The sequence below is a fragment of the Suncus etruscus genome, chromosome 16 (assembly GCF_024139225.1).
Source record: "Suncus etruscus isolate mSunEtr1 chromosome 16, mSunEtr1.pri.cur, whole genome shotgun sequence".
NCBI lineage: Eukaryota > Metazoa > Chordata > Mammalia > Eulipotyphla > Soricidae > Suncus > Suncus etruscus.
In genome coordinates, this window is record NC_064863.1 from 67,623,458 (window position 1) to 67,646,348 (window position 22,891).

Genomic DNA, 22,891 nt, shown 5'->3' on the forward strand with positions numbered 1-22,891 from the left:
TGCTGCATAGCACACAGGTTATGCTGCAAATACTTTCAGTTTTACAATGCACGCTCCCCCCTCCAATAAAAGCCACCCCACAAACGCTTCCCGAAAGGCCTGTTAATAACGGAGACTCCATTAGCGGCAGAAATTGAGTGGGGCTGGAGAGAGAGCACAGCGGTCAGGCGTTTGCCTTAGATGCAGAAGGACGGTGGTTCGAATCCCGGCCTCCTAGATGGTCCCCTGAGTCTGCCAGGAGTAATTTCTGAGCGTAGAGCCAAGAGGAATCCCTGAGCGCTGCCAGGTGTGACCCAAAAAAACCAAAAGAAAAAAAAAATGGAATATTTATAGTGGAATCCGTGATCATTCTGTTGCTTCCACCGATCTCCCACAGAGATAGGCGAGCCAATGATTCTCTCTGTGGAGATGGTCTGAGAAAATAAGTCAATTTTTTTTTTTTTGTTTTTGGTAGGGGAGGGAAGGGCCTGGGCCATGCCACATCCAGAGGTGCCCAAGGCTTAACAACTGGCTCTGCTGCAGACAGCAAGATCACTTGGGCGGGCTCTGGAGGCCAAATGGGGGTGCAAGGGAGCGAGTCTGTGCAGAAAGAGAGAGCAGCCCGCTGTCACAGCACTCCGGCCCAGAAGACAGGAAACTTCAAACTGCCGCTTAGAAGCTCCTCCGAAGGATGTAGAGATCGTCGGCATTTAAAGCCCCTGAGGGACAGAACCCGGATGTTAGTTAGGCCCTGGCGGGCGTGAAGCCTTCTTGGGACCACCACTCTGCCTCTCGCAGGAGGCCGGGCTGCATCCTGTAAGCCCAGATTCTTCGACCTGGAGCCCCAGAATCAGGCCCCGCCCACGTGACAAGGAGCCGGAACCGTCACTTCCGGCACAGCGCGGACGCGTTATGCGCTTGCGCGGGCGTCCTCTCTCCCCCTCCCCCACGACTGGGGAGAGCGGTTACCAACCAGCGGCGCCGCGTCGCCAACCAACGGCAGCGAGTGGCGGGCGGGCGGGGCGGGGCCGCGCCGCGCCGCGCCGCGGGCTGCGCTGTCAGGCTTTGAGCGACGCGAGCGGGCCCACTCCCTCCTCGCGGGAGGGGCCTGTCGCCCCGCCTCCCGCTTCTTCAGCTCCCGCCCCCGCGCCCGCCAACCAGCCTCTGGCGGGCTCGACTCGCGCAGGAGGCTTCCGCCGCCCGCGCGAAACCACGCCCCGTCGTAACCACGCCCCTTTGTAGCCACGCCCCGAAGACACGCCCCTCCGCCGCCCTCTGCGGGAACTGGGCAGCTGCTGGGTCGCGGCGCTAGAGGAGCGGGCGGCGGGGCCGGGCCGAGCCAGTGCGCGCGGGCTGGCTGGCTGCGCGCGGGCTGTGATGTGAGGCTCCGCCGCGCTGCGCTGCGCTGCGTGATCGGCCGGACCCCCGGGGCCGAGGACTCGCTGTGTGGCGCGCCCTTTGGCGCCAGCTCCGCGCCCTCCTGCCGCGCGCCGGCCGCGGCGGGACCATGAAGAAGTTCTCGCGGATGCCCAAGTGCGAGGGCGGCGGCGGCTCGGCGGCGTTGGCGGGCGGCGGGGCCGGCGGGGTCGGGGCCGGCTCGGGCTCGGGCTCCGGCGGCTCGTCCGTGGGCGTGCGGGTGTTCGCCGTGGGCCGCTACCAGGTCACCCTGGAGGAGGCGCTGGCCGAAGGTACGCTGCTCCCGGGGCTGTGGAGGGGGAGACAGAGAGGGAGAGAGACGCAGAGATCGAGACAGAAGAGAGACAGAGATCCCCGGCCCTGGAGGACGCGTCCCCGCCGGCTGCTGCGGCGTCGACCAAGTTGCACACAAAGAGCCCGAATCTTCCTCTGGGAGAGCCCGACCCGCGCCGCGCCGCGATCTGCCAGCACAGACAGCAGACAGACACGCACGCGAAAGCAGCTCGTCCTAGCCACGATCGAGGAGGGGACACGGGTTGCTTTTCGCCTTTGGCAGCGAGGGTGCAAATCCCGCTGGCCACCCCTGCACCAGGGGGTCAGATCGAGCTGCAAAAGGAAGCTTCCCCCCCACCCGATCTGCTCTGCTCTGCTGGCGGAGGGGGGCCCCAGCCCCGTCCCCACACACACACACCCACATATCCACAGACTCAACCCCCGATCGTGGGCTAGCGGACCTTGCTGCCCGCTGGGTCGGTCGGTTCCGTGCTGGCCGGCGATTATGAGCCCCCCCCCCCACTTATTTATTTATTTATTTATTTATTTATTTATTTATTTATTTATTTATTTATTTTTTGCCTCGGTGCTTTCTTTCCTCTCCCCCCTTGCTGCGCGGTTTTCTGGGGCTGGGGTGCTGGTGGTAAGTTTTGGAAGCGCCTGGAAAAGATCGATGTTGGTTGGTTCCTTAGATTCTTTTTTATTTTTTAAATCTGACCCCTGGGTGTACTACTACTCTCCCTCCGACAGCCTCAGCTGTCTGCAGATGGGAAAGAGTGTAAGGTCCACTTGCACCGGCCCAAGTTTTTTTAAGGTTCAGTCTTTTAGGATCCTCACTTAGATCGTGCCTGCAAAAGTTACAAATTGGCGTGCTGCTCCCAGGAGGAGTTTTGTTCGGTTGGGAAATTCTGCACACTTTTTATTTATTTATTTATTTATTTATTTATTTATTTATTTATTTATTTATTTATTTATTTATTTATTTATTTATTTATTACTTACTTAACTTACTTACTTTGGTCTCGCTCTGGGATAAGGGTAGGCAATGCCTCCTCGGTTATCGCTTGGTTTGGCTGCATTGACCTTTGGGGTTTTCTTCATTGCAGGAGGATGCTCTCTTAAGCCGATACTCTTTTTAGAAGTTTACAAGAAATAACTAGTTGTTGCTAAATGAATCATTTAACGGCCGGCCAAGGTTAAGGGAAAACAAGTCGAAGTCCTTTTGGTTCTGTGGTAGACCTTGGAGTCGTTTGAAAGCATGCGATGGATGCTTTCTTCTCCTGCCTGGGTTTGTTGAAACTTTGACAAAAGTGAATTTGTGCAAGAGAAAAAACTTAAGAGCCCCCCCCCCCCCCAACTTAGTAAGTCACTCTCCCCCCACAAAATATTCTCAAGAGAAACGATTTAGAATTTATTTGGGACACATAGATGTCCTTTCCCAAGCTGTTGCCCCCAATAGACAAGCAGGACCTTGGAGAGGTGAGTCCTGAACTTCTCAAAGTTAAATGAATCTTTGGTGGTTGATCTTGGTAGTTTACTATAACGTACATTCCACCCCTTTTAAAGAAAAATTATGAATGGATTTCAAAAGCGTTGTTTTGGTTTAAAGATGATGTAGATTTGTTCCTATGTCATCTTAACTTACTGTAGTTTTTTGACTTTAGTTGAAGTGTGAATTGAGTTGTGTTACATTCATTTTATTTTGCTAAATTTCAGGTGGGTTTTTTTATTTAGCAGAAATAAAACATTGACACTTAACCAAACTAGATTTTGGATCTGCAGCTTATTTTACTGCTAAACGTTTAATACCCTATCATTAAGTAATAATGAAAATAAAAATGAAGTTCAGAAGGGAGTCTTTACTTAACCATAAGACCTCCCACTTCCCCAAAGACTTCAAATGCTGTGCTACTGTTAAGAGTGCTTCATTAACATACGTTTGTGAGTCCTTCCCCTCTCACCCATCCCGATTTTGGGACCACACCAGAAATGCTTAGGGACAACTCCTAGCTCTTATGAATTACTTCTGGCTGTCTTCAGGGACCATATGGGATGCTGAGGATCTATCTGGGTTGGTCTCCTGCAAGAGACCACTGTACTATCTATCCAGCCCTAAGTCCGTCATTTCGATGGGAAAAACTGCCACTTAAATACTCGAAAGAAGTTGGGTTTCAGAAAACCTTTTAGAAGATGAGACTTCTTCACCCTATGTATTAAACTTCTGGTACTAGACTTTTAGCCTGCTCTGGAGGAAAGGCCAAAGTAGATTTTCTTCCAGGATATATTTTATCTCTTTCAGGCATTATTTGGTTTGGATTGATCCTGACATCTCAATGCCCCTCCCCGCTCCCTGCTCAGGGCTTATTCATAGCTTTGTGCCAAGGATCACTCCAGCCATTGCTGTGTAGATTGTAGGGTCAGATGTCTTGCTGGGATGGATAAACCAAATACAAGGCAAGCATCCTACCCAATATCCTACTGTACTTATATTTCAGTTGCTTATATCCATTTTCCTTTCCAAATCAGTAATGCCACAATTTAAATATAGTATTTAAGCACAAACTGTATTGGCATTAAGAAAAGTTAAGGGCTGGGGCCCCAGTGATAGTACAGTGGGTAGCGTGTTTGCTTTGCACCGGGCCTATTTGGTTTCCATCATCAGTCAGCACCCTTCATGGTCCCCCGAGGCTGTTAGGAGTGATTCCTGAGTGCAGAGCCAGGAGTAATCTCTGAGCATCACCAGATATGGCCCCCCCCTCCTAATTAATACTGGCCAAAACAATAGATAGTACAGTGGGGCAGGGCATTTGTCTTGCATGTAGCTGACCTTTGATACTTGATGTTCCATATTGGTTGCCCCAATCCACCAGGAGTGATCCCTGAATGCAGAGCGAGGAGTAAACTCTGAGCACCGCTGTATGTGATCCCCAAACAAACATCCGTTATTGACAGTTGTTTGCATCATTATTACCATATTACTATTATTATACATATTACATAAATATTACTATATTTAAATTGTGGCATTACTGAGTTGGAAAGGAAAATGGAGATAAGCAACTGAAATAGAGAAATTTCGTGTAAAAAGGCTTTTGAATTTAGAGTATATAAACAAATCAGGGCAGGGTAGTTTTGTGTGGAAAAGGGTAGAAAAAGATAAAACATTAGAAAATAACTTTAGTAATTCTTTAACTATTTTTCTTTGGATAAGCTTTGTTTTTTTTTTTTTGGTTTTTTTTTTTTTTTTTTTTTTTTGGTTTTTGGGCCACACCTGGAGGTGCTCAGGGGTTACTCCTGGCTGTCTGCTCAGAAATAGCTCCTGGCAGGCACGGGGGACCATATGGGATACTGGGATTCGAACCAACCACCTTTGGTCCTGGATCGGCTGCTTGCAAGGCAAACGCCACTGTGCTATCTCTTTGTGCTATCTCTCCGGGCCCTGGATAAGCTTTGTTTTTAAAAGGGCCCAGATGTGCTCCTGAAGTGCTTTTACCAAGCTGTTCGAATCGCAGGCTACTAGCTCTCAAAAATCTGATTGTCTTCTTTTTTCCTCCCTCACTCTCTGCCTCCATACTTACACACATAGCAATTTAATAATACATGTATTATGTATCAGATTTATCCTTTTTGGTCACTTGTTGTGGCATATGCATATAGCAAAGAATGTCCTCTTCCACTGAGCTAGAATCTGACCTCTCTAATTCTCGAGTAGTGAGTTTGTGAATACAGACCTATGGCTCTGCAAGCTTCTGCATTTTGGTCATATAGATGGCTATATGTACACACATAGTATTATGTATTATGTATATTTTTGTTGAAAGACTTGTATATATATTGTTGATTCAGTAACAGGAACATTGAACTCATGACCAGTAGTACTGTAATTCATGCCTAAAAGAAATGGTATCTCATGAATATTAAGGGGCATCAAAATGTTCTTGGTCTTGTGTTGTGCTTTTGTATTATGATTGAGGGACTTTCTAGTTTTGGACCTTATTTAGGGTTGCTGAGTGCTAATTCTAACTCTAGGGGAGACCTTGGCTGTTGAACCTAGGGCTCCCACATTCGAGGCATGCACTCCAGATCTTTGAGCTCTCTTCATGGCCCCTTGATAGTCATGCTACTTTACAACATAAGTTAAAAGCATGGAAATAAGAAAGACAAGACATTATAGAGGTGAAAAAGGCATATGCTTATTGTCTGAGACTAGAAGGCAGGAACAAGAAAGCAATGTTACAGTGTTGATTCCAGCTGCCTCATTAAAAATTTTCACTGCTATATGAATGTCACTAATGGAAATTAAGGTGTTACTGTAGATTTGGGGGTATTGTATTGATTTTGGTCATAGGAATATACAATTTAGGGGAATTTAAGTTTATGGAGTTCTTAAACAAAGATCAATGCTATAGGCCTGCTATATTTATATTCATATATTACATGTACTACATATCTAATGTCATACACTAAATTATCATTTTTTTAAAATTTTGTGGAGCCCCGCCAGTGGTGCTTATATGTCTGGGTGTGATTCCCAGTGAGGGACCTATTCGTGATGTGGTGCTGCCCAGGCCCAGTGATGTTGAAACCATCAAAGTATACCCAATAGGAGGCTTATTATATGGGACTAGGCATTGAACTGGAAATTTTGTGTGTGCTATATATCCTTTGAGTTACCTTCCTGATCCTATATTTACGTTTAAAAGTAGGTTCTCAGAGATATTCTTTGCATCAAATATTTTCTAGGCAAGTATTATTTATATATGCTTGAAAATAGTGTAATTGCACTTTTAATATCTTTTCAAGACTTAGAAGACTGGGGCATTTTCATGTTTTTGCTTAAAATCAGTTTCAAGGTGACATGCTAACCAAATCCAATTTTGGGCTATCCATTTGAAGTAGAGCCATATGGAAATTTTAGCTGAATATAGTTTCAAATTGTTATACACTTGCATTGCAATGTAAGTTGCTGTGTTTCTATTAAAACATGCACTGGCTTTTTGATTACATATTTCTATAAGTCTTCTATGCTGTTCAGAGGAGTTTAATATGATTGGTAATAGGAGGAAGTTGATTCTTCTTTAAATAGTAGGGAACTACTTAAAAAAAGTCTATGGGACTAAAAATGTCATTGCATTCAATAATGGGGGTGTTCAGAACTGAAATACCATCAATATGTTGTAGTACTCTAACATTAGGTTAGGGGCTGCAAAGGTATTTTTGAATATGATTGGGTAATACTTTCTTATATGTGAAGCTAGAAAGATAGTACAGGGATTAAGGTGCTTGCTTTGCATGTGGTTGGCCTTGGTTTGATCCCTTGGGCACTGCATATGGTCTCCTGATCTTATGAGTAACCCCTTGACAATAGAGCCAGGAGTAGACACTGCACAACTTGCTGTGCTATAAAAATGGAAAACAAAACAAAACAAAATAAAAAGAAAAACTGTCCCTAAAACCCTTTTTCTTGGGTCTGACAGTAATGATTATTCATGGTCAATCTGTTATCTTTTAAAATCTCACCTCTATTTATTTTTCTAATTTATTTCCAATAATTATTTTCTTTATCTACAATGTGTATTTTCCCTGATCTGTTACCAAATCTATTCGCCTATTATTTGGCCTTTGCATATGTAATTCAACTTCCGGGACCTTTGTAGCTATTTTTTTTCTCATCACATTGCATTTTTTGACTTAAATTAAATTATGCAAGCACTCAAATGCAAAGATGGTAAATTATTTTATCTCCCTAAAAGATAACAGAAATTTAGAGGCCCAGTATTACTTTTTTTTTTCCAAAAAAAATTTTTTTTTTTTGTGTTAAACCTGGTGGTATTTTGTAGCTATTTCTAGCCACTCTGGTAGAGCTAAGGTTTATGTATGTGTGTTTGTTGGTGTTGGTTGGTGCGTAGTTTTCTTGGTTGTGTTTGGGCAGGGTGGGTGTCATTACAAGTGTAGAGGCCTCTCCATGCAGGCATGTACTCCAAGCCCTTTGAACTATCTATCCATTTTTAAAAATCTTTTCCTTTTCATTCCCTTTTTTCTTCCTTGTTGTGTGACTGGCCATATTGTTGTATTATACACACCCCTTTCTAGCTGACCATTGATTGCTCATTAGGTTTGAGTACTTAGGAATGTACTGTACTATTTGTCATGGTGTTCTATGATGGGATCTGTTCTTCTTCATTTGCACGTTTGACCTCAAGTTTGTAGTTGAGGTACATATTTGTGGTGCTCAAACATACGCTTGCCAAAATTTGTACTTTCTGACCATGGTGCTCACATGGTATTTTAGTTGTATTGCACCCCTTTGGATGACTGCTATGGAGCCAGATACCACTTGTCATACTAGGGATTACAAACAGCCAAACTCTTAGGCTTAGTGAGAGCTGTCAAACTTGTATTCAGTTCATGTGGAATACCAGACATTTGAATTTATGACCATAGCTTGCAAGGAAATAGGTGCTTAAGACCCTTGTGTTATTTGTCCAGACCTAACAGGTTTTCTCTCTTTTGTCTTTTGGTAATCTGGTGGTAGTTTTTGGGTTATTTCTGGCCTTGTTCAAAGATCACTTCTGGTAGTACTTGGGGGGGACCAAATGCAATGTCAAGAATTGAACTGGCCTTCATCATATACAAGGCAAGGCCTTATCCCATGTGCTATTTTCCCAATATTTTCAAAAACAACTGAATCATTTTAGATAAGTTAGTATATAACATTCAGCCATGTATACACTTTGTTTTAATTAGCTATATAGAATTTTGTTCTTGATTGTGGTATATGCTTTCACAGCAAAAGGAAAGTACCTGCAGTAAAGTTCATTACATAGAATATTTTAGATTTTAATGATATCTTCTAGAATATAATCTTCAGTTTCTGCCTGTAATTTTTTTTTTTTTTAACCTGTTGGGCCATACCTAGCCATGCTTGGGGCTTACTTCTGGCTCTGTTCAGAGATCACTCTTGGCTGGCTCAGCACACCATTTAGGAGTGTGGGGATCAAACCTGTGTCAGCTGTAAGTTGGGTGAGTGCCTTACCCACCTGCTGTACTCTTTCTATCCTCTTCATTTTAGAGGTAATTTATCTAAGGACAAGATATCATACCTAAAACAATGTTCATTTCTCAATATATTAATGCTTACTGCTCTCGGTTGGCTCCTTAATATCTGTTGGAGATTTTTTTCTTGTGGATACAGGTCTTTTCGTGGTTAGATTCTAGTCAACAAATTCACTCTTTGTTTTTCTTCCAATACATTTTTTCATTACGAAGTGGACTTGTGATCATGTTATCTTCTTTTATTTTCTTGACCAAGAATAATACAGACATGTGTGTTGTGGGATGGGGCTCCCAAGTGGTGGTCAGGAGACCTCAGGACTATTCTTGGAGATTCTCTGCCAACTAGGCTCATGGCTCAATGCAAGAGCCTGAAATGTGATGTTGCTTGTCTCCTGCACGGCTAGGAATTAATAGGATTACACTTTTTGTACTGTGGGATGGGTCCTCCAGAGCAGGACTTGGGATTTTCCAGTATGTGTTGTACTGGGGACGGAACAGGAATCAACCAGGATTGACCCCTTCCAAGGCATGTACAATAACCCTGTCTGTATTCTCTCACTGGTCCCTGAAATACAGACTTAGTCTGGGGTTTGAGTCCAACCAATCTCTATGCATTTTATTGCAGATTACTTCATGTATTCAATACTCCTTATCATTTTTCATTATTAACTTTTAACTTATAGTATATACTTAGAATGCAGACTCTATAATCTCACATGTGTATTGAAATTGAATATTTCAGGATACATTTAAAATACATTTTACTTGGACTGAAACAATGGCTTAATAGGCTGAGCATATGCTTGCATTGCCAGAGGCTTGATTCTACCCATGGACCCTTGTGGTCTCCAAAGCATGGCTTGGAGCATCTCCCAGCACTGCTGGGTGGTCCAATCACATATAAATTAAAAAGCAGTTAACTGTCTTGTAGTCTTTACTCATCTTTGTATCTTGGCAACTATACTAATGTTAGATATTTTGTGAGTTACCGAGTTTTTGAATTGAGAATAGCTCAGAAGACATAAAAATTTACTATATTGACTATAAAATAGTTGGATAGCAATCTTATTTAATATTCAAGTTCAGTTGATACTAACCTGTGTTTTGTTACCTTCCTCTATAGAGGGGCCAGAGAGATAGCACAGTGGTAGGGCATTTGCCATGCATGTGGCCTACCCCAGACGGACCCGGATTCAATTCCTAGCATCCCATATAGTCCCCTGAGCCTGCCAGGAGCGATTTCTGAGCACAGAGCTGGAGTAACCCTGAGCACCACTAGGTTTGGCCCCAAAACAAAATAAAAACGATAACAACAACAACAAAAAACCTTCCTCTATAGAAACTAGAATCTATAAAGATCTTTGACAATCTAGTGCCGCCTCCCAATTAGGGGAGGAAATAAGGGAGGTACCAAGACCAAACATGTGTAAGACCACTAAGTAGTAAGCCAGGCACAGAGGGGACCACTTAACTCTAGCAGCCCCAGGGGTGAGGAAGAGGATATGGGAGATAGGACCAGAACGGAGGCTGTGGGAGGACAATTCAGTGATGGGAATTCCCCTGATTTTATGTTGACATATACCTAAAATATTACTGTCAACGATATGTAAGCCAATTGTTTAGGTCAGTGGTTCCCAACCTTGTTTGTCCTCACTCCCCCTTTTCAGATTTTTTTCAGTTACCTCTTAACATTCACTTTCTTTAAATGACTAGAAATTGCCTCCTCATTTACACACAAGGTTTCTACTGCTCCTGCTCCTCTTGGCTCTTTTCAGCTCCTCTCAAGCTCCTCTCAGGGTGGTCTTGTCTACTTTGGAAACATTTAGTAGATGAATGGAAAAATTACCACCAGGTAGATCTGTTCCTGGTTGATTTACCTGCTTGATTTCTGCTGTGACTACACTAACAGTACTTTCTTCTTGTTTCTGTTGCTGCTGCATAGCATTTCTTAGTAGGTATGACTCCCCCAGAAGGTGTAGTTTGAGTTCCCTTTTGAAGAGAGCAAGCTAAAGAAGTGGAATTCAACCAAACATTTATGGACCAGTGCTGGCCTGCAGGTGGTAAAAAGTTGGAAAGTGGCCATTTACCCCAGCTGATTGCCGGACTAATATGAAGCTAGGTACCAGTCCACAGGCGTAAAAAGATTGAAGGAATGTTATTCCAAAGTATAATCTCTGGGTAGCTAATCTTATAGAAAGTAACAATATTAAACTTATTCACCTGACTGTGGCTCTTTTTTTTTTTTTTTGAGTGACTGGTAGGACCAAGGCCTAATGAATGGGTCAACAAGCCTCTAGATGAAGATTACCTTCTTTCTTAAAAGAAAGTAATCTCACTTCTGTAATGAGCTCCAACCTTAATATTAGAGGTGGGCACAGTTTAGGTAGAGAGACATTACATTTTCTTTTACATTAGGAAATTTCTAGGTCTGCCATAGCAGATCAGAGGGTAAAACACCATGTAATTATTATGTTAATAACTAACATCATTATCCTTAAATTCCTCTATTCCTTATTTGCCTGGAAGAATAATTTGTCATATACTCCTTTCCCTGCCTATATGCTGTGTTTACTTATTTTCTTTATTGTTAGTTTTTGGCAGCTGGGTTTAATTATTAGGGCAGATTGGAGCCTTCTTGAACATTTTTCTGCCTTATTTAATTTTTTTGTTTTTGTTTTTGGGCCACACTTGATGATGCTCAGGCGTTAACTCCTGGCTAAGCGCTCAGAAATCGCTCCTGGCTTGGGGGACCATATGGGACTCTGGGGGATCGAACCGAATTCTGTCCTGGATCAGCTGAATGCAAGGCAATTGCCCTACAGCTGCGCTACTGCACCAGCCCCTATTTATTTTTTTTATTGAATCACCGTGAGATACAAATACACAGTTGCTTATGATTGAATTTTAGTCATACAATGTTCTAGCACTTATCCCTCACCAGTTTACCTTTCCTACCAACAGTGTCCTGTGTTCCCTTCCCGCCTCCCTGCCTGCCCCTTTGGCAGACACTTTCCTTCTCTTTTCCCCTCCTCCCTTTTCTTCCGTCTAGGCACCATGGTTTGCAATCCTGTTACTGAAAAAGGTATCATGCATAACACTTTACTTTCTTTCAGCCCTGTTCTTGTGTAGTGATCATGTCCAACTATAATGGTTTGTCATAGGGGTCCCTTTTGGGTCTAACTGTATCTCTCCTTTTTCTCCCATTCCCCGATTTTGTGGTAAGCTTCCTACCAAGGATCTCCTAGATGGCATCTTTTATATACTTTAAATGTTTTGATTAAGATTGTCAGTGGTTTGTCTAGATTTTTCTGTTTTTCTAAAATCATTGAAATACTAGTATTAAAATGACTTACTAATAGGGTAGTAAAGTGTTTTAATGTTTTCAGGACTGTTTTTCTAGAGAATGGGATTGTGCATCACTGGCTGTGACCCACTTTTTTCATTCTTTGGCCTGCATAACAAAACCTCTCCTACTGAATGTTAATGGTCTACTCTTTGTGTGTGTGTGTGTGTGTGTGTGTGTGTTTTAAAGAAAGATGTACTCACTGAGTCATGATTTGCAGAACATTCGTGTTTTGATTTTTTCAGAAGTAGGATGTATATCTTCCTAGTGGTACATATATATTTTAGTATTCCTGACATTTGTAAGATAATTAATTAATTGGTGTAGTATGCAGTAATTAACTGGCATGTATACAGTAATGTTGATTTAAAAGAGGGTTACTAAAAATTTCAACTAGTACAGCTTAAATTATTTCTTAGATTATTTAACTGGTTGTTAAGTTTTAAATTTTTTATTAAAGTACTGTTATACAACCCAAAGGAGAAATCCTTAGGATATCCAAGGCAAATGGATCATTTTTAGGACCTTTTTTTTTGTGTGTGTGTCACATCCAGCTGTGCTGAGGGTTTATTCCTGGCTCTGTACTTAGGGCTCACTCCTTGTGGGGCTTAGGAGACCATCTGGGTTGTGGGGATTGAACTGCATGCAAAGCCGGTGCCCTGCCCAGTGCACTATCTTTCTGGCTCCAGCCAAATATATATATTATACTCATTTTTATAATTTTATATTTTATAAATATATTTATATAACAGAACATAACATGATATATATGATATATAATATACTGTAATAAAATAATTTTACTTTATTTTAAAAAATTCTTTATTTTTAAACCCTAGTATCTGTTACAGATATGGGCTTTTTTTTTTTTAACTTCTCTAAGGTGGGAATTTAGAAATGTTTGCAGAAGGGGGTTAAATAGTATTTATATATGGCTCTTTGACAGTAAGTACCGCTACTCTTAAGAAATGTTACTAGTGGGGCTTGAGGGGTACTACAGCATTTAGGGCATTTCCCTTGCATTTGGCCATTCTGGGTTCGATCCTCTCCATCCCAAATGGTCCCTCGAGCCTGCCAGGAGTGATTCCTGAGTGCAAAGCCCAAAAACAAACAAAGAAAAAATGTTAGTAGTTTGTAAGATTAAGGTCCTATTATAAGAATCAAAGTGTGAAAACTTGGGTATAACTTTCTGTACATTTCTGGCATGATAAACTACTATTTATGCATTCAAAGCTCAAATTTGTTATCACATAGTGTCTTTCTTAATAAACGTTATATGTTTTGTCATTTTTACTATTACTAGTTTTGGAACTGAGCCTGTTGGTGTTTGGGGACTGTTCTCATCAAGGACTATGTGGTGCTGGCTTAAACTCTAGACTCTTGCCCATGAAATATCTTCCTGTCCTGTGTTATTTTAGAAGTTATGGTGGTTATTATGGGCTTTATGAAGCTCACTCTTATTTTTCATGTTTTGATCACTAAATATAGGAATGGCGATTGTAAGAACTGAATAAAGTTAAGACTGTTTGAACATTCTGTAGAAGATAGTCTAAATGTCTTATCTGGTGAAAATTATGTTGACTAATATCTTTTAAAATATTAGTATGTCTTGTGTCTTTAAGTCTCCTGTAATGGTAGCAGCTAATCAGTTTCCTAATTTAACTATAAGAAAGTAGACAAAAAAAAAAAAGAACGTAAAGCTTTACTATTAATGTTGGTTGTGAAGGTTAGTATTTGGTCTCAAGACTTTAACATTTTTTGTACTACATGTGGCCTTCTTAATTAGCTCCATTGCCTATCTAACTTTGGTCTCTGATTAGACTGGGGATTCACACAGGCTTAAGAACGAATATTCCAGAGGCAGCTGGGTGCCTGAGCAGTCTGAGTGGAAGAGGAGCGATATCAGAACCTAAATATTTGGGTTAGAATTTTCTTATTTTGTTCTTTAAAAGGACCACCTGACCCTTTAGAGTTATTTAAGATGTCAGGTTTAATTTTTAAGAGTTAAAATTACATTTTCCTTTAATTTAGTTTGTTTTATTCTATAGAAGTCTAGTCATAAGAGAAATAAGGTACTTTTGAAATAGAAGTAGTTTAAAATCAAATACCTTTAGCTTTTTCAGTTGAATATCTTATCAATATCTAAGATTTCATGCAGGAAAATAAAAAAGAGGAAGAGAAATAGATGACTTCTCTTCACTTCCTTCTCTTTTTGTTCAAGGTTATAGGAACATTTAGGCTTAAAGTTTGATGTGTCATAATAACATATTCCGTTTTATATTCATTAGTGCTAAATTTATTCACAATTAAAAAATACAAGATTATTATCATACATAATACAAATGCATTTGACTTTAAACTTGTAATACTAAAATTCAGAGACTTTGTGGTGAAGACATTCCTAGATGACTTAAAATAATTAAAACAAAAAAAACCAACAAAAACTTGACAGGGCCTGAATGCTAGTATAGCAGGTAAGGTGTTTGTCTTGTAGGTGCTTTACCTGGTTTCAATCTCCTCCACTCCATATGGTCCTCTGATTTTAAACAGGAGTGATCCCTGAGTACAGCTGATATGGCCAGTTTCCCCATACCTCCCAGTTAACTTGGCATTACTTCTGGGTTAAACATTTTAAAAATATGTATTTTAAGTGATAATGAAAACAAAACTGTTCTGTGATGTTTTCTGTCTTTTTTATTTATTGGTTTTTCTGGAAAAATAAACTTCAGGAATAGATCTGAAAGAGGGGTTGAGGAACTAAGGTGGAAAGTCCCCTAAGGCACTCTGAAAGATAAAAGAGATCTATGATGTCAGAATTATTTTTCATAATACTGTGAAAACATTTGCTTTATATATATCAACATTTGCATTAACATCACCCTTTTATTTTGCACCCCACTGGCAGTGCTCAGAGTTTATTCTTGGCTCTGTTCTCATTGATCACCCCTGGTAGGACTTGGAAACATCTGGGTGCTGGGATCAAAACCAGGTTGGCTGCATGCAAGGCAAATTTTTTTTTTTTATGAACTTTTATCACTCTGGCCCCTTATAGATTGCTTTCATTTATGGCATTTATATGAATTATTTTGCTCTGAAAGAATTTGTTCATAGAAAAACTATGGGCCTGCTTTTTTACAGTAGTCTCTAAATAGATAATGGACAGTACTTTTAGGGACATTTTGGGGCATACCAACCGGAATTCTCCTAAATTTCACACTAATGGTTATTAACCAAAAATTTTTTTGCAACTATTATTCTGCTTAAAAAGTAAATGGCCCATACCTGTTGATAATCAGGACTTACTCCTGACTGAATGCTTAGGGGAATCACTCTTGGCAGGGACTGAAGGACCATATGGGATAGAACTAAGGGATAGAACTAAGGTTGTCAACATGCAAGGCAAGCATCCTACGTATTGCACTATTGTTCTGGCCCCTATTATGTTCTTTTAAGTAAAATATATGCTAATATAACTGTCTATAGCTGAATGAGAAAACTGAAATTTGGGTACAAATGCTTTTAAGACAAAGAAATCTATTATAATTATAGTTAAGGTAACATGGTTATAATATTGTTAGTACTTACTGTTTTGATGTAGTCACTGCATTTTCACCACCGTCAAAAATACACAAGACCCTTCACAGTCTTTATTTCACCTCACAATTTTTTATTCACTTCCAGTCCACCTCTTCCTTATTACTCATTCCCCTCTTCACACTGCTTAATCTGAATTTTTTTGGGGGGGCTTTGGGCCACACCCGGCGGCGCTCAGGGGTTGCTCCTGGCTTTCTGCTCAGAAATAGCTCCTGGCAGGCATGGGGGACCATATGGGACACTGGGATTTGAACCAACCACCTTACCAACCACCTTAGGTCCTGGATCGGCTGCTTGCAAGGCAAACACCGCTGTGCTATCTCTCCAGGCCCTTACTCTGAATTTTGTAATTGTAGACCAAGACAAGACAAAGCTTGCTTCCATTTCTTATTATAGTTTAGTTAGTATGGTTATGATAGTGTTAACACTTATAGTTTTATGGTATGGTTATTACTTTTTTTTTTCGGGCCACACCCGTTTGATGCTCAGGGGTTACTCCTGGCTAAGCGCTCAGAAATTGCCCATGGCTTGGGGGGACCATATGGGTCGTTGGGGGATCGAACTGCGGTTGCGTTCCTTCCTTGGCTAGCGCTTGTAAGGCAGACACCTTATCTCTAGCGCCACCTCACTGGCCCCAGTTATTACTCTTTAACACCACAAAAGTGCCCCAAATCTTCCACCATTGTTCCTGTGTTACTTTTAGACTGCCTCTTCCTTCACTCTTCATTTCCTGAACCCACTACTAAGTAATCTGTTTTGTACTTAATTAAAGGTCAAGGATTTGTCATCATTCCAGATGATGATTATTATTATTCCTGTTTTATTTTCTCCATAAACCAGAGATGAATGAGATCATCTAATTTTTCTCCTCTCTTAAATTTACTTTGCTTTTTATGTATGATAATCTTCTGGTCTATCCATATTGCAGCAAACTGCAAGATTTTATTTATTTCTATAGATGCATAGTGTGCTATTGTCTATACATATACTATACCTTTCTTTCTTTTTTTTTTTTTTTTTTTTGGTTTTTGGGCCACACCGGCAGTGCTCAGGGGTTACTCCTGGCTATCTGCTCAGAAATAGCTCCTGGCAGGCACAGGGGATCATATGGGACACTGGGATTCGAACCAACCACCTTTGGTCCTGGATTGGCTGCTTGCAAGGCAAACACCGCTGTGCTATCTCTCCGGGCCTTTTCTTTCTTTTTTTAATGAGTATTACCATGGTTGTTTTTTATTTTTAACTTAGGACAAAATTTTATTTAAAAAAATTTTTTTTTGGGCCACATGTGGTGGTGCTCCTGGCTCCATGCTCAGAAATCGCTCCTGCCAGGCACAGGGACCATATGGGATGCCAGGATTTGAGCCAAGCATCGGCCTGGGTCAGTTGCTTGCAAAGCAAACACCCTACCGCTGTGCTATCTCTCTGACCCCAAAATTTTATTTTTTGTTTATATTGTTTGAGATTTTCTTGTTTTGATTAGTAATTATTTTATGCTTTCAAAGCAGCATGGTCTGGAGATGTATTTGGTATGCTTTCTAAGACATCTTAATTTTATGGAGTTATGTTTGTAACACAGCATGTTGTCTATTTGGGTGTGTCCTGTGTGCACTGGAGAAGAATGTACTCAATTTTTAAGGAATGGAGGGTCCTATATATGTCTGTTAGGCCCAACTCTCTTATTTTTTCCTTCGAGGCTAATTTCTTCATTGAGTATTTTTGCTTTGTTGATCTGTCCAGGAGTATTAAAAGTCTACTACTGTTGTATTGCTGTCAATATATTTCTTTGTGTTTGTTAGCAATTTTAAATATTTTGATTTTCTATCAATTAAGTGCATACATGTTTAGGAGTGAGGTTTTTTTTAATGTATTGATCCCTTGATTTTTTTTTTTAATCTCTTGATTATTAGGAAATGACTAATACTGGGTCAATCGTATAGCAGCTGTAAGGCATTTGCTTTGCATGCAACTGACCCGGATTTGATCCCTGGCACTCCTGAGTTCTGTATGGAGTGATCCCTGAGCATCTCTCTCTGTTGTCCCAAAATATACCAAAACAAAGAAAAAATGAAATGATTATTCTTGTATTGTGACTTTCCTATCAATTCATCTGTTGTTGGACATTTGCTTTTTATTATATCCTGGTTTTAATAAATACTGCAATAAATATAGATGCACATATATATTTTTGCATTAGTGTTTTTGTGTTTTGGGGATAAATGCCAAGATGTGAAATCACTGGGTTTTATTTGTATGGGAGTTCTATTCTTTTTGGAAAAGACTTCACAGCATTTTCCAATGAGATCAGACTGTACAAGATTCACACAGCATTGAATCTTTTTTTCTTGACATCCCTGCTAACACTGGTTGTTTGCAGCCTTTCTGAATCTCATTGTCATGTTGATTTGTATTTCTCTGATAGAAAGTGATGATAAATACTTCTTCATGTCTTGTGACTGTTTACATGTTGTTTTGGGATCAGGGAGCTATCACAAATAGTAGGGCACATAGAGCATGTGTGGTTCCCTGAGTTTAATTCCCTGGCACCAAATGGGATTCCCTACCCACTGTTGACATTGGAGGCTGTGACTCTTGTGGCACTTCTGGGGGAAATTCTACCTAAAAATTTAAATATCTCTGTAGACAATTGTAGTGTATAAGAATGATATTTAATTTTATCTTTCTTTATTTTGGTAGAAACTACTAATTGTCTAGAGAACTTTCTTCTATATTGCGTTTGGTGCTTTTGATAAATTAAGAAAATCAGGCAGGGGCTGGAGCGATAGCACAGCAGGTAGGATGTTTTCCTTGCAAGTGGCCATCCCAGGTTCAATCCCCAGCATCCCGTATGGTCCCTGAGCTGGGGATCAAATGGTAATTCCATTTTTATATAGAAGGAATTGTCTAGGAACACTAGAAGCAAATTATATAGACATTTGTTCTTGTTTCTGGACCATACCTGGCTGTGGTGGTCAGAACTTAATATTGACTCAGAATTTGCATTCAGGAATCACATCTGGTGGGTTGGGGACCTTATGGGGAGCAGGGATCAAAGTTGCTTAGATGTGTGCAGAGTAAGTACAGTGTACTATTTCTCTTGCTTTGCCAGTCACATAGAGGAAGAAGAAGAGGACCTATGTCTATCAAAGAGGATAAATGGAAAAAGTACTGCCTTTTGAATGTTTTGATAGAATAGTAAAAATTGTTGAAGTTCTTTGAAAGTTATATAGCGCTTCTCAGAAAGATTTACATAGAGATTCTGTTGAAGATTTTAGTCTATAGACAGTATAGAAATTATCCTTTGTTTACAACTCAAAATTTTCCAGATTTTATCTTAGTAACTCAATGCTGTAAATACTCAGTAGGTAAGAGTATTGAGAAGTGAAAGTGTATGAAAATATTTGATTCATTGGCACAGATTTAAATGTGTGTCTACACACATTAAAGAGTTTTGTGTACTGGTTCTGTTAGTGTAATAAACTTTTTTATTAAGGTGAACTATTTTTTTTTTTGTTTTGTTTTTTTGGGCCACACCAGGCAATGCTCAGAGGCCACTCCTGATTCTGCAATGCACTCAGCAATTGCCCATGGCAGGTTCAGAAGATCCTATGGGATGCTGGGTAATGAAACTGGGTCCCTCCCGGGTCAGCCATGTACAAGGCAAATACCCTACAGCTGTGCTATCGCTCTAGCCCCAAGGTGAAGTGTGAAGTATTTGTAAGGCTGAGTCTTACAGTCTTTGTGTATCAGAGTTTGCAAATTCTTCTCCATTTATATGCTGCATATAGTCTCACCAGGATCACATGTATGGAATATAGGTGTAAGAGATGTCTCTCTGCTCTGACGTTTGAACTATTGTGGTTGGAGGGATTTGCCAGTCAATTAAGGCAAAAAGTCTATTCTTTACTGAGGGGCAAGACAGATAATTATAAAGTGCCACATTTGAGGGTGATTAATGGGATGATTTTTCATTAATAGAATAGACTATTAGTAGTCAATATACTATTTAGCCTAGGGAATGGTAATTGGTCAGAAGGAAACGTCATACCTTTCCTGACAGTTCTGGTACGTCAGGAAATTGTCTTCAGTAGTTGTACTTGAAGTTACAACAAACTATTCTTTTCAGACTTGTTTGTGTTTAGTAACATCAGATAAATAGTTTTGAAATATTGTAGAAGGCTTTTCTTAGATGTACACAGAATGTTTAAATATGTATCTATTTTATGGGCCAAGGTTTTGGTAACTGGCCTTGAAGTAATAGATACTGGCTGGCTACTGATACTTTGGTTCTGTTCTAAGATTTCTTTCAGTAGTTACAACTGCCTCTGCCTCTAATTACAGAAGGCACTGTGTTTACTTGGCACACTTGAGATTGTTTTACAAAGTGTATATGTAAGCATCAGCATGTTCGGGCTTGTATAGTGATAACAGATAGTGCCAGAGGAGTCAACATATCCTGAACATTACACTCTAAATCTTCTGTGACTTCAAAAGAAATGTTTATTCTAGTTTGGATTGGATGATGTGAAATTAATGCTACCCTATTTCTTCATGCAATTTTAGTAGTAATTTTGTTTTCAGAAGTATAATTTCTGATGTTTTTGTTAACCATCAATCCTCATGTGGGATTTTAATTCTGTCTTCATGAACGGAGTGTTAAATGTTAATGTATGGATGGTGTTTGTTACTTAGCGCCAATTAACTTAATTTCCAGAAGTTAAAAAACTTTTTTTGCCCTCTCATTTGTTAATAATTTAAATTTGAATGACGTAACAGCTGTCTTCAAAACTGGAAAGTGAGTTGCTTGTGTTTGGTAAAAGTAGAATTTGAACTATAAAATATCTTAAATAGAAAATGTCCAATTTAATTAGTTAATGATTTTAGATTGAATTGCATTGTTTATATATATATATATAATCAGTATCTGTGACACTAAAATTGTAAACAAAATTTGAGGCTGAACATTTAAAAAAATAAGTCTTTCAGAGTTATTTAGTATCATACTAGGAGTACCCCTTACCCTACACTTTTTGTAATTTTCCAATATTCTTCAAAACTGTTTAAAATGTAGTTGACATTCCATTATACAAAATGAGCTCATTTTGTATTGGCGTTTTTACCTTATTATCTTATTATCTCCCACTCCCTCAAATCTTTACCTGGTTAACCTATTGATAAATTATGAATTTTGTGTGGTTTTTTGGGGGGGGTGGTACGTGTGTGTGGGCTTGGACCACACTTAATTGTGTTCAGGACCACACTTAATTCGAATCTGTGTCAGGGAACTTTTAATGATACTTGGGCACTATATGCAGTGTTGGGGATTAAACTTCAATTGGCTGTGTGCAAGGCAGCTTAACCTCTGTACTATAGGGTCCAGCCATGAATTTTCTAAATACAGCTGTACTTCATACTTACTTATTGCAGTCATAGACATGCTATCAGACTCTAAATTGTTTAAAGATTTATTTATTTTTGGGTCTAGAGCGATAGCACAGTGGCAGGGCATTTGCCTTTCACACGGCTGATCCAGAACAGACACCGATCCCCGGTGTCCCCTATAGGTCCCCAAGCCAGGAGCTATTTCTGAGCACATAGCCAGGAGTAACCCCTGAGTGTCACTGGTGTGGCCCCAAAACCAAACCAAACCAAACCAAAATTTATTTATTTTTTTTTATCATAGTAAACTGTACTTAGGTTGCTCCTAGATGTTTTTGGGAGACTAATTAGTTTCTGGAGTTGAACCCAGGGTTCCAGCGTGCACTCCAGTCCACTGAGCTATCTTCTGCCCCTAAAAATTGTATTAAAACTTTAGAAAACCTGATCTAATTACCAAACCTATCTATATGTGTTGTGATTGAACAGGGGAGCTCACAAGTAATCCAGGTGACAAAAGGAGAGATTCACTCGCCATCTCTTTTCTGTGAATATCTCCATTATTTGTTTCCTGGACTATTGCAATAGTAGAGTATGCATTTTAATGTCATAGGTAATAGAGATTATTTTTTCATAAAAAGAAAATCCATCAATATATGGGGCCGAGTGATAGCATAGCCATAGGCCATTGCCTTGCATGTGGCCAACTCAGGACAGACCTGGGTTTGATCCCGGGCATCACATATGGTTCCCTGAGCCTGCCAGGAGAGACATTTGAATGCAGAGCCAGGAATAACCCCTGAGCACCCCTGGGTATGACCCAAAAACCAAAACCAAAACCAAGCAGACAATCCATCAATATAAATAAGGCAGAAGTTCTTCACCTATAACTAGTTTACTTCATTCTGATTAACATTTTTCTTAGTACTTCTTCACACCAAAATATCTTTCTATTTTGGCTCCTGTTTTTTTTTTTTTTAAGTCTCTTTAGACAGTGCTTGTTATCTTTGCAAAATTCCTTTCTTGCTTTGTTTTGGACTGATTATGACAATACCTCCTCCAACCCCCTTTTAATGAGAAGTTACTTTTACCTCTTTTTAGTGATTGTTTAATACAGTGAGACTAAAGTTATTATCTATTTGCCCCATAAATATAAGAACCCCTGATTATTTTTTTCAAACACCATTCTTGGTTAATGGAGAAAAGTAGGATAATGCACCTATCTTAGCTTGCTATGCTTTTCTTTATTCCACAGATCAGATGGTTTTTCTTATTGTTTTACAAATTAATGCCTTATCAGTTTTCATTCTTTTTGTATTCTATATATACTCTTATCTACATTTAGTTGCCTTCACTCACACTTTAATGAGACTCATTTTGTTACCCAGGAAATCTTTATTTTAATTTATTCTAGCAAGAGTTTCCTTGACCTTGAGTTCTAAGCATATTTGAGCAATTTGACATTATTATTTCATGGTCTGTCTTCTGTTATTTGAGAAGTTGGTAGCCACTAGTTGACTTTGTGAGTAATCTGTCTTTTCTCACTGGTGGCTTTCCTATTTTCTCTGTTGGTGGTAGGCAGTTTCACAGTGACAAATAAATATGATTTTTCTGTTTTGCTGTCTTTGAATTCTTGAATTTTCTGAGTCTAGTAATTTACTTCAGGTTGGAGAATTCCTAACCAAATTGATTCTGATAATATCCTTTTCCAAGTTCCCTTAGTAATTGGCTATGTATTAAAAGTTTTCATTGTATTTACTAAGAACCATAACCTTTCCTTCTTGACTTTGACATAGTTCTTTGTGCAACATTTTGTTATGTATAAGCACTCCTATAGTCTCTTAAGCCTCTTAG

At 39.9% G+C, this 22,891-nt stretch overlaps 1 protein-coding gene across 1 annotated transcript in view; it reads left to right on the forward strand.

Annotated features, from left to right (window-relative positions):
- Positions 1-1,486: 1,486 nt before the first annotated feature.
- BMP2K (BMP2 inducible kinase) overlaps positions 1,487-22,891 on the forward strand; it is a 108,621-nt gene continuing 87,216 nt past the window's right edge. Inside the window, exon 1 of the mRNA XM_049790307.1 lies at positions 1,487-1,667. Within this exon, the coding sequence (XP_049646264.1) occupies positions 1,487-1,667 (181 nt within the window). The remainder of the gene's footprint in view (positions 1,668-22,891) is intronic.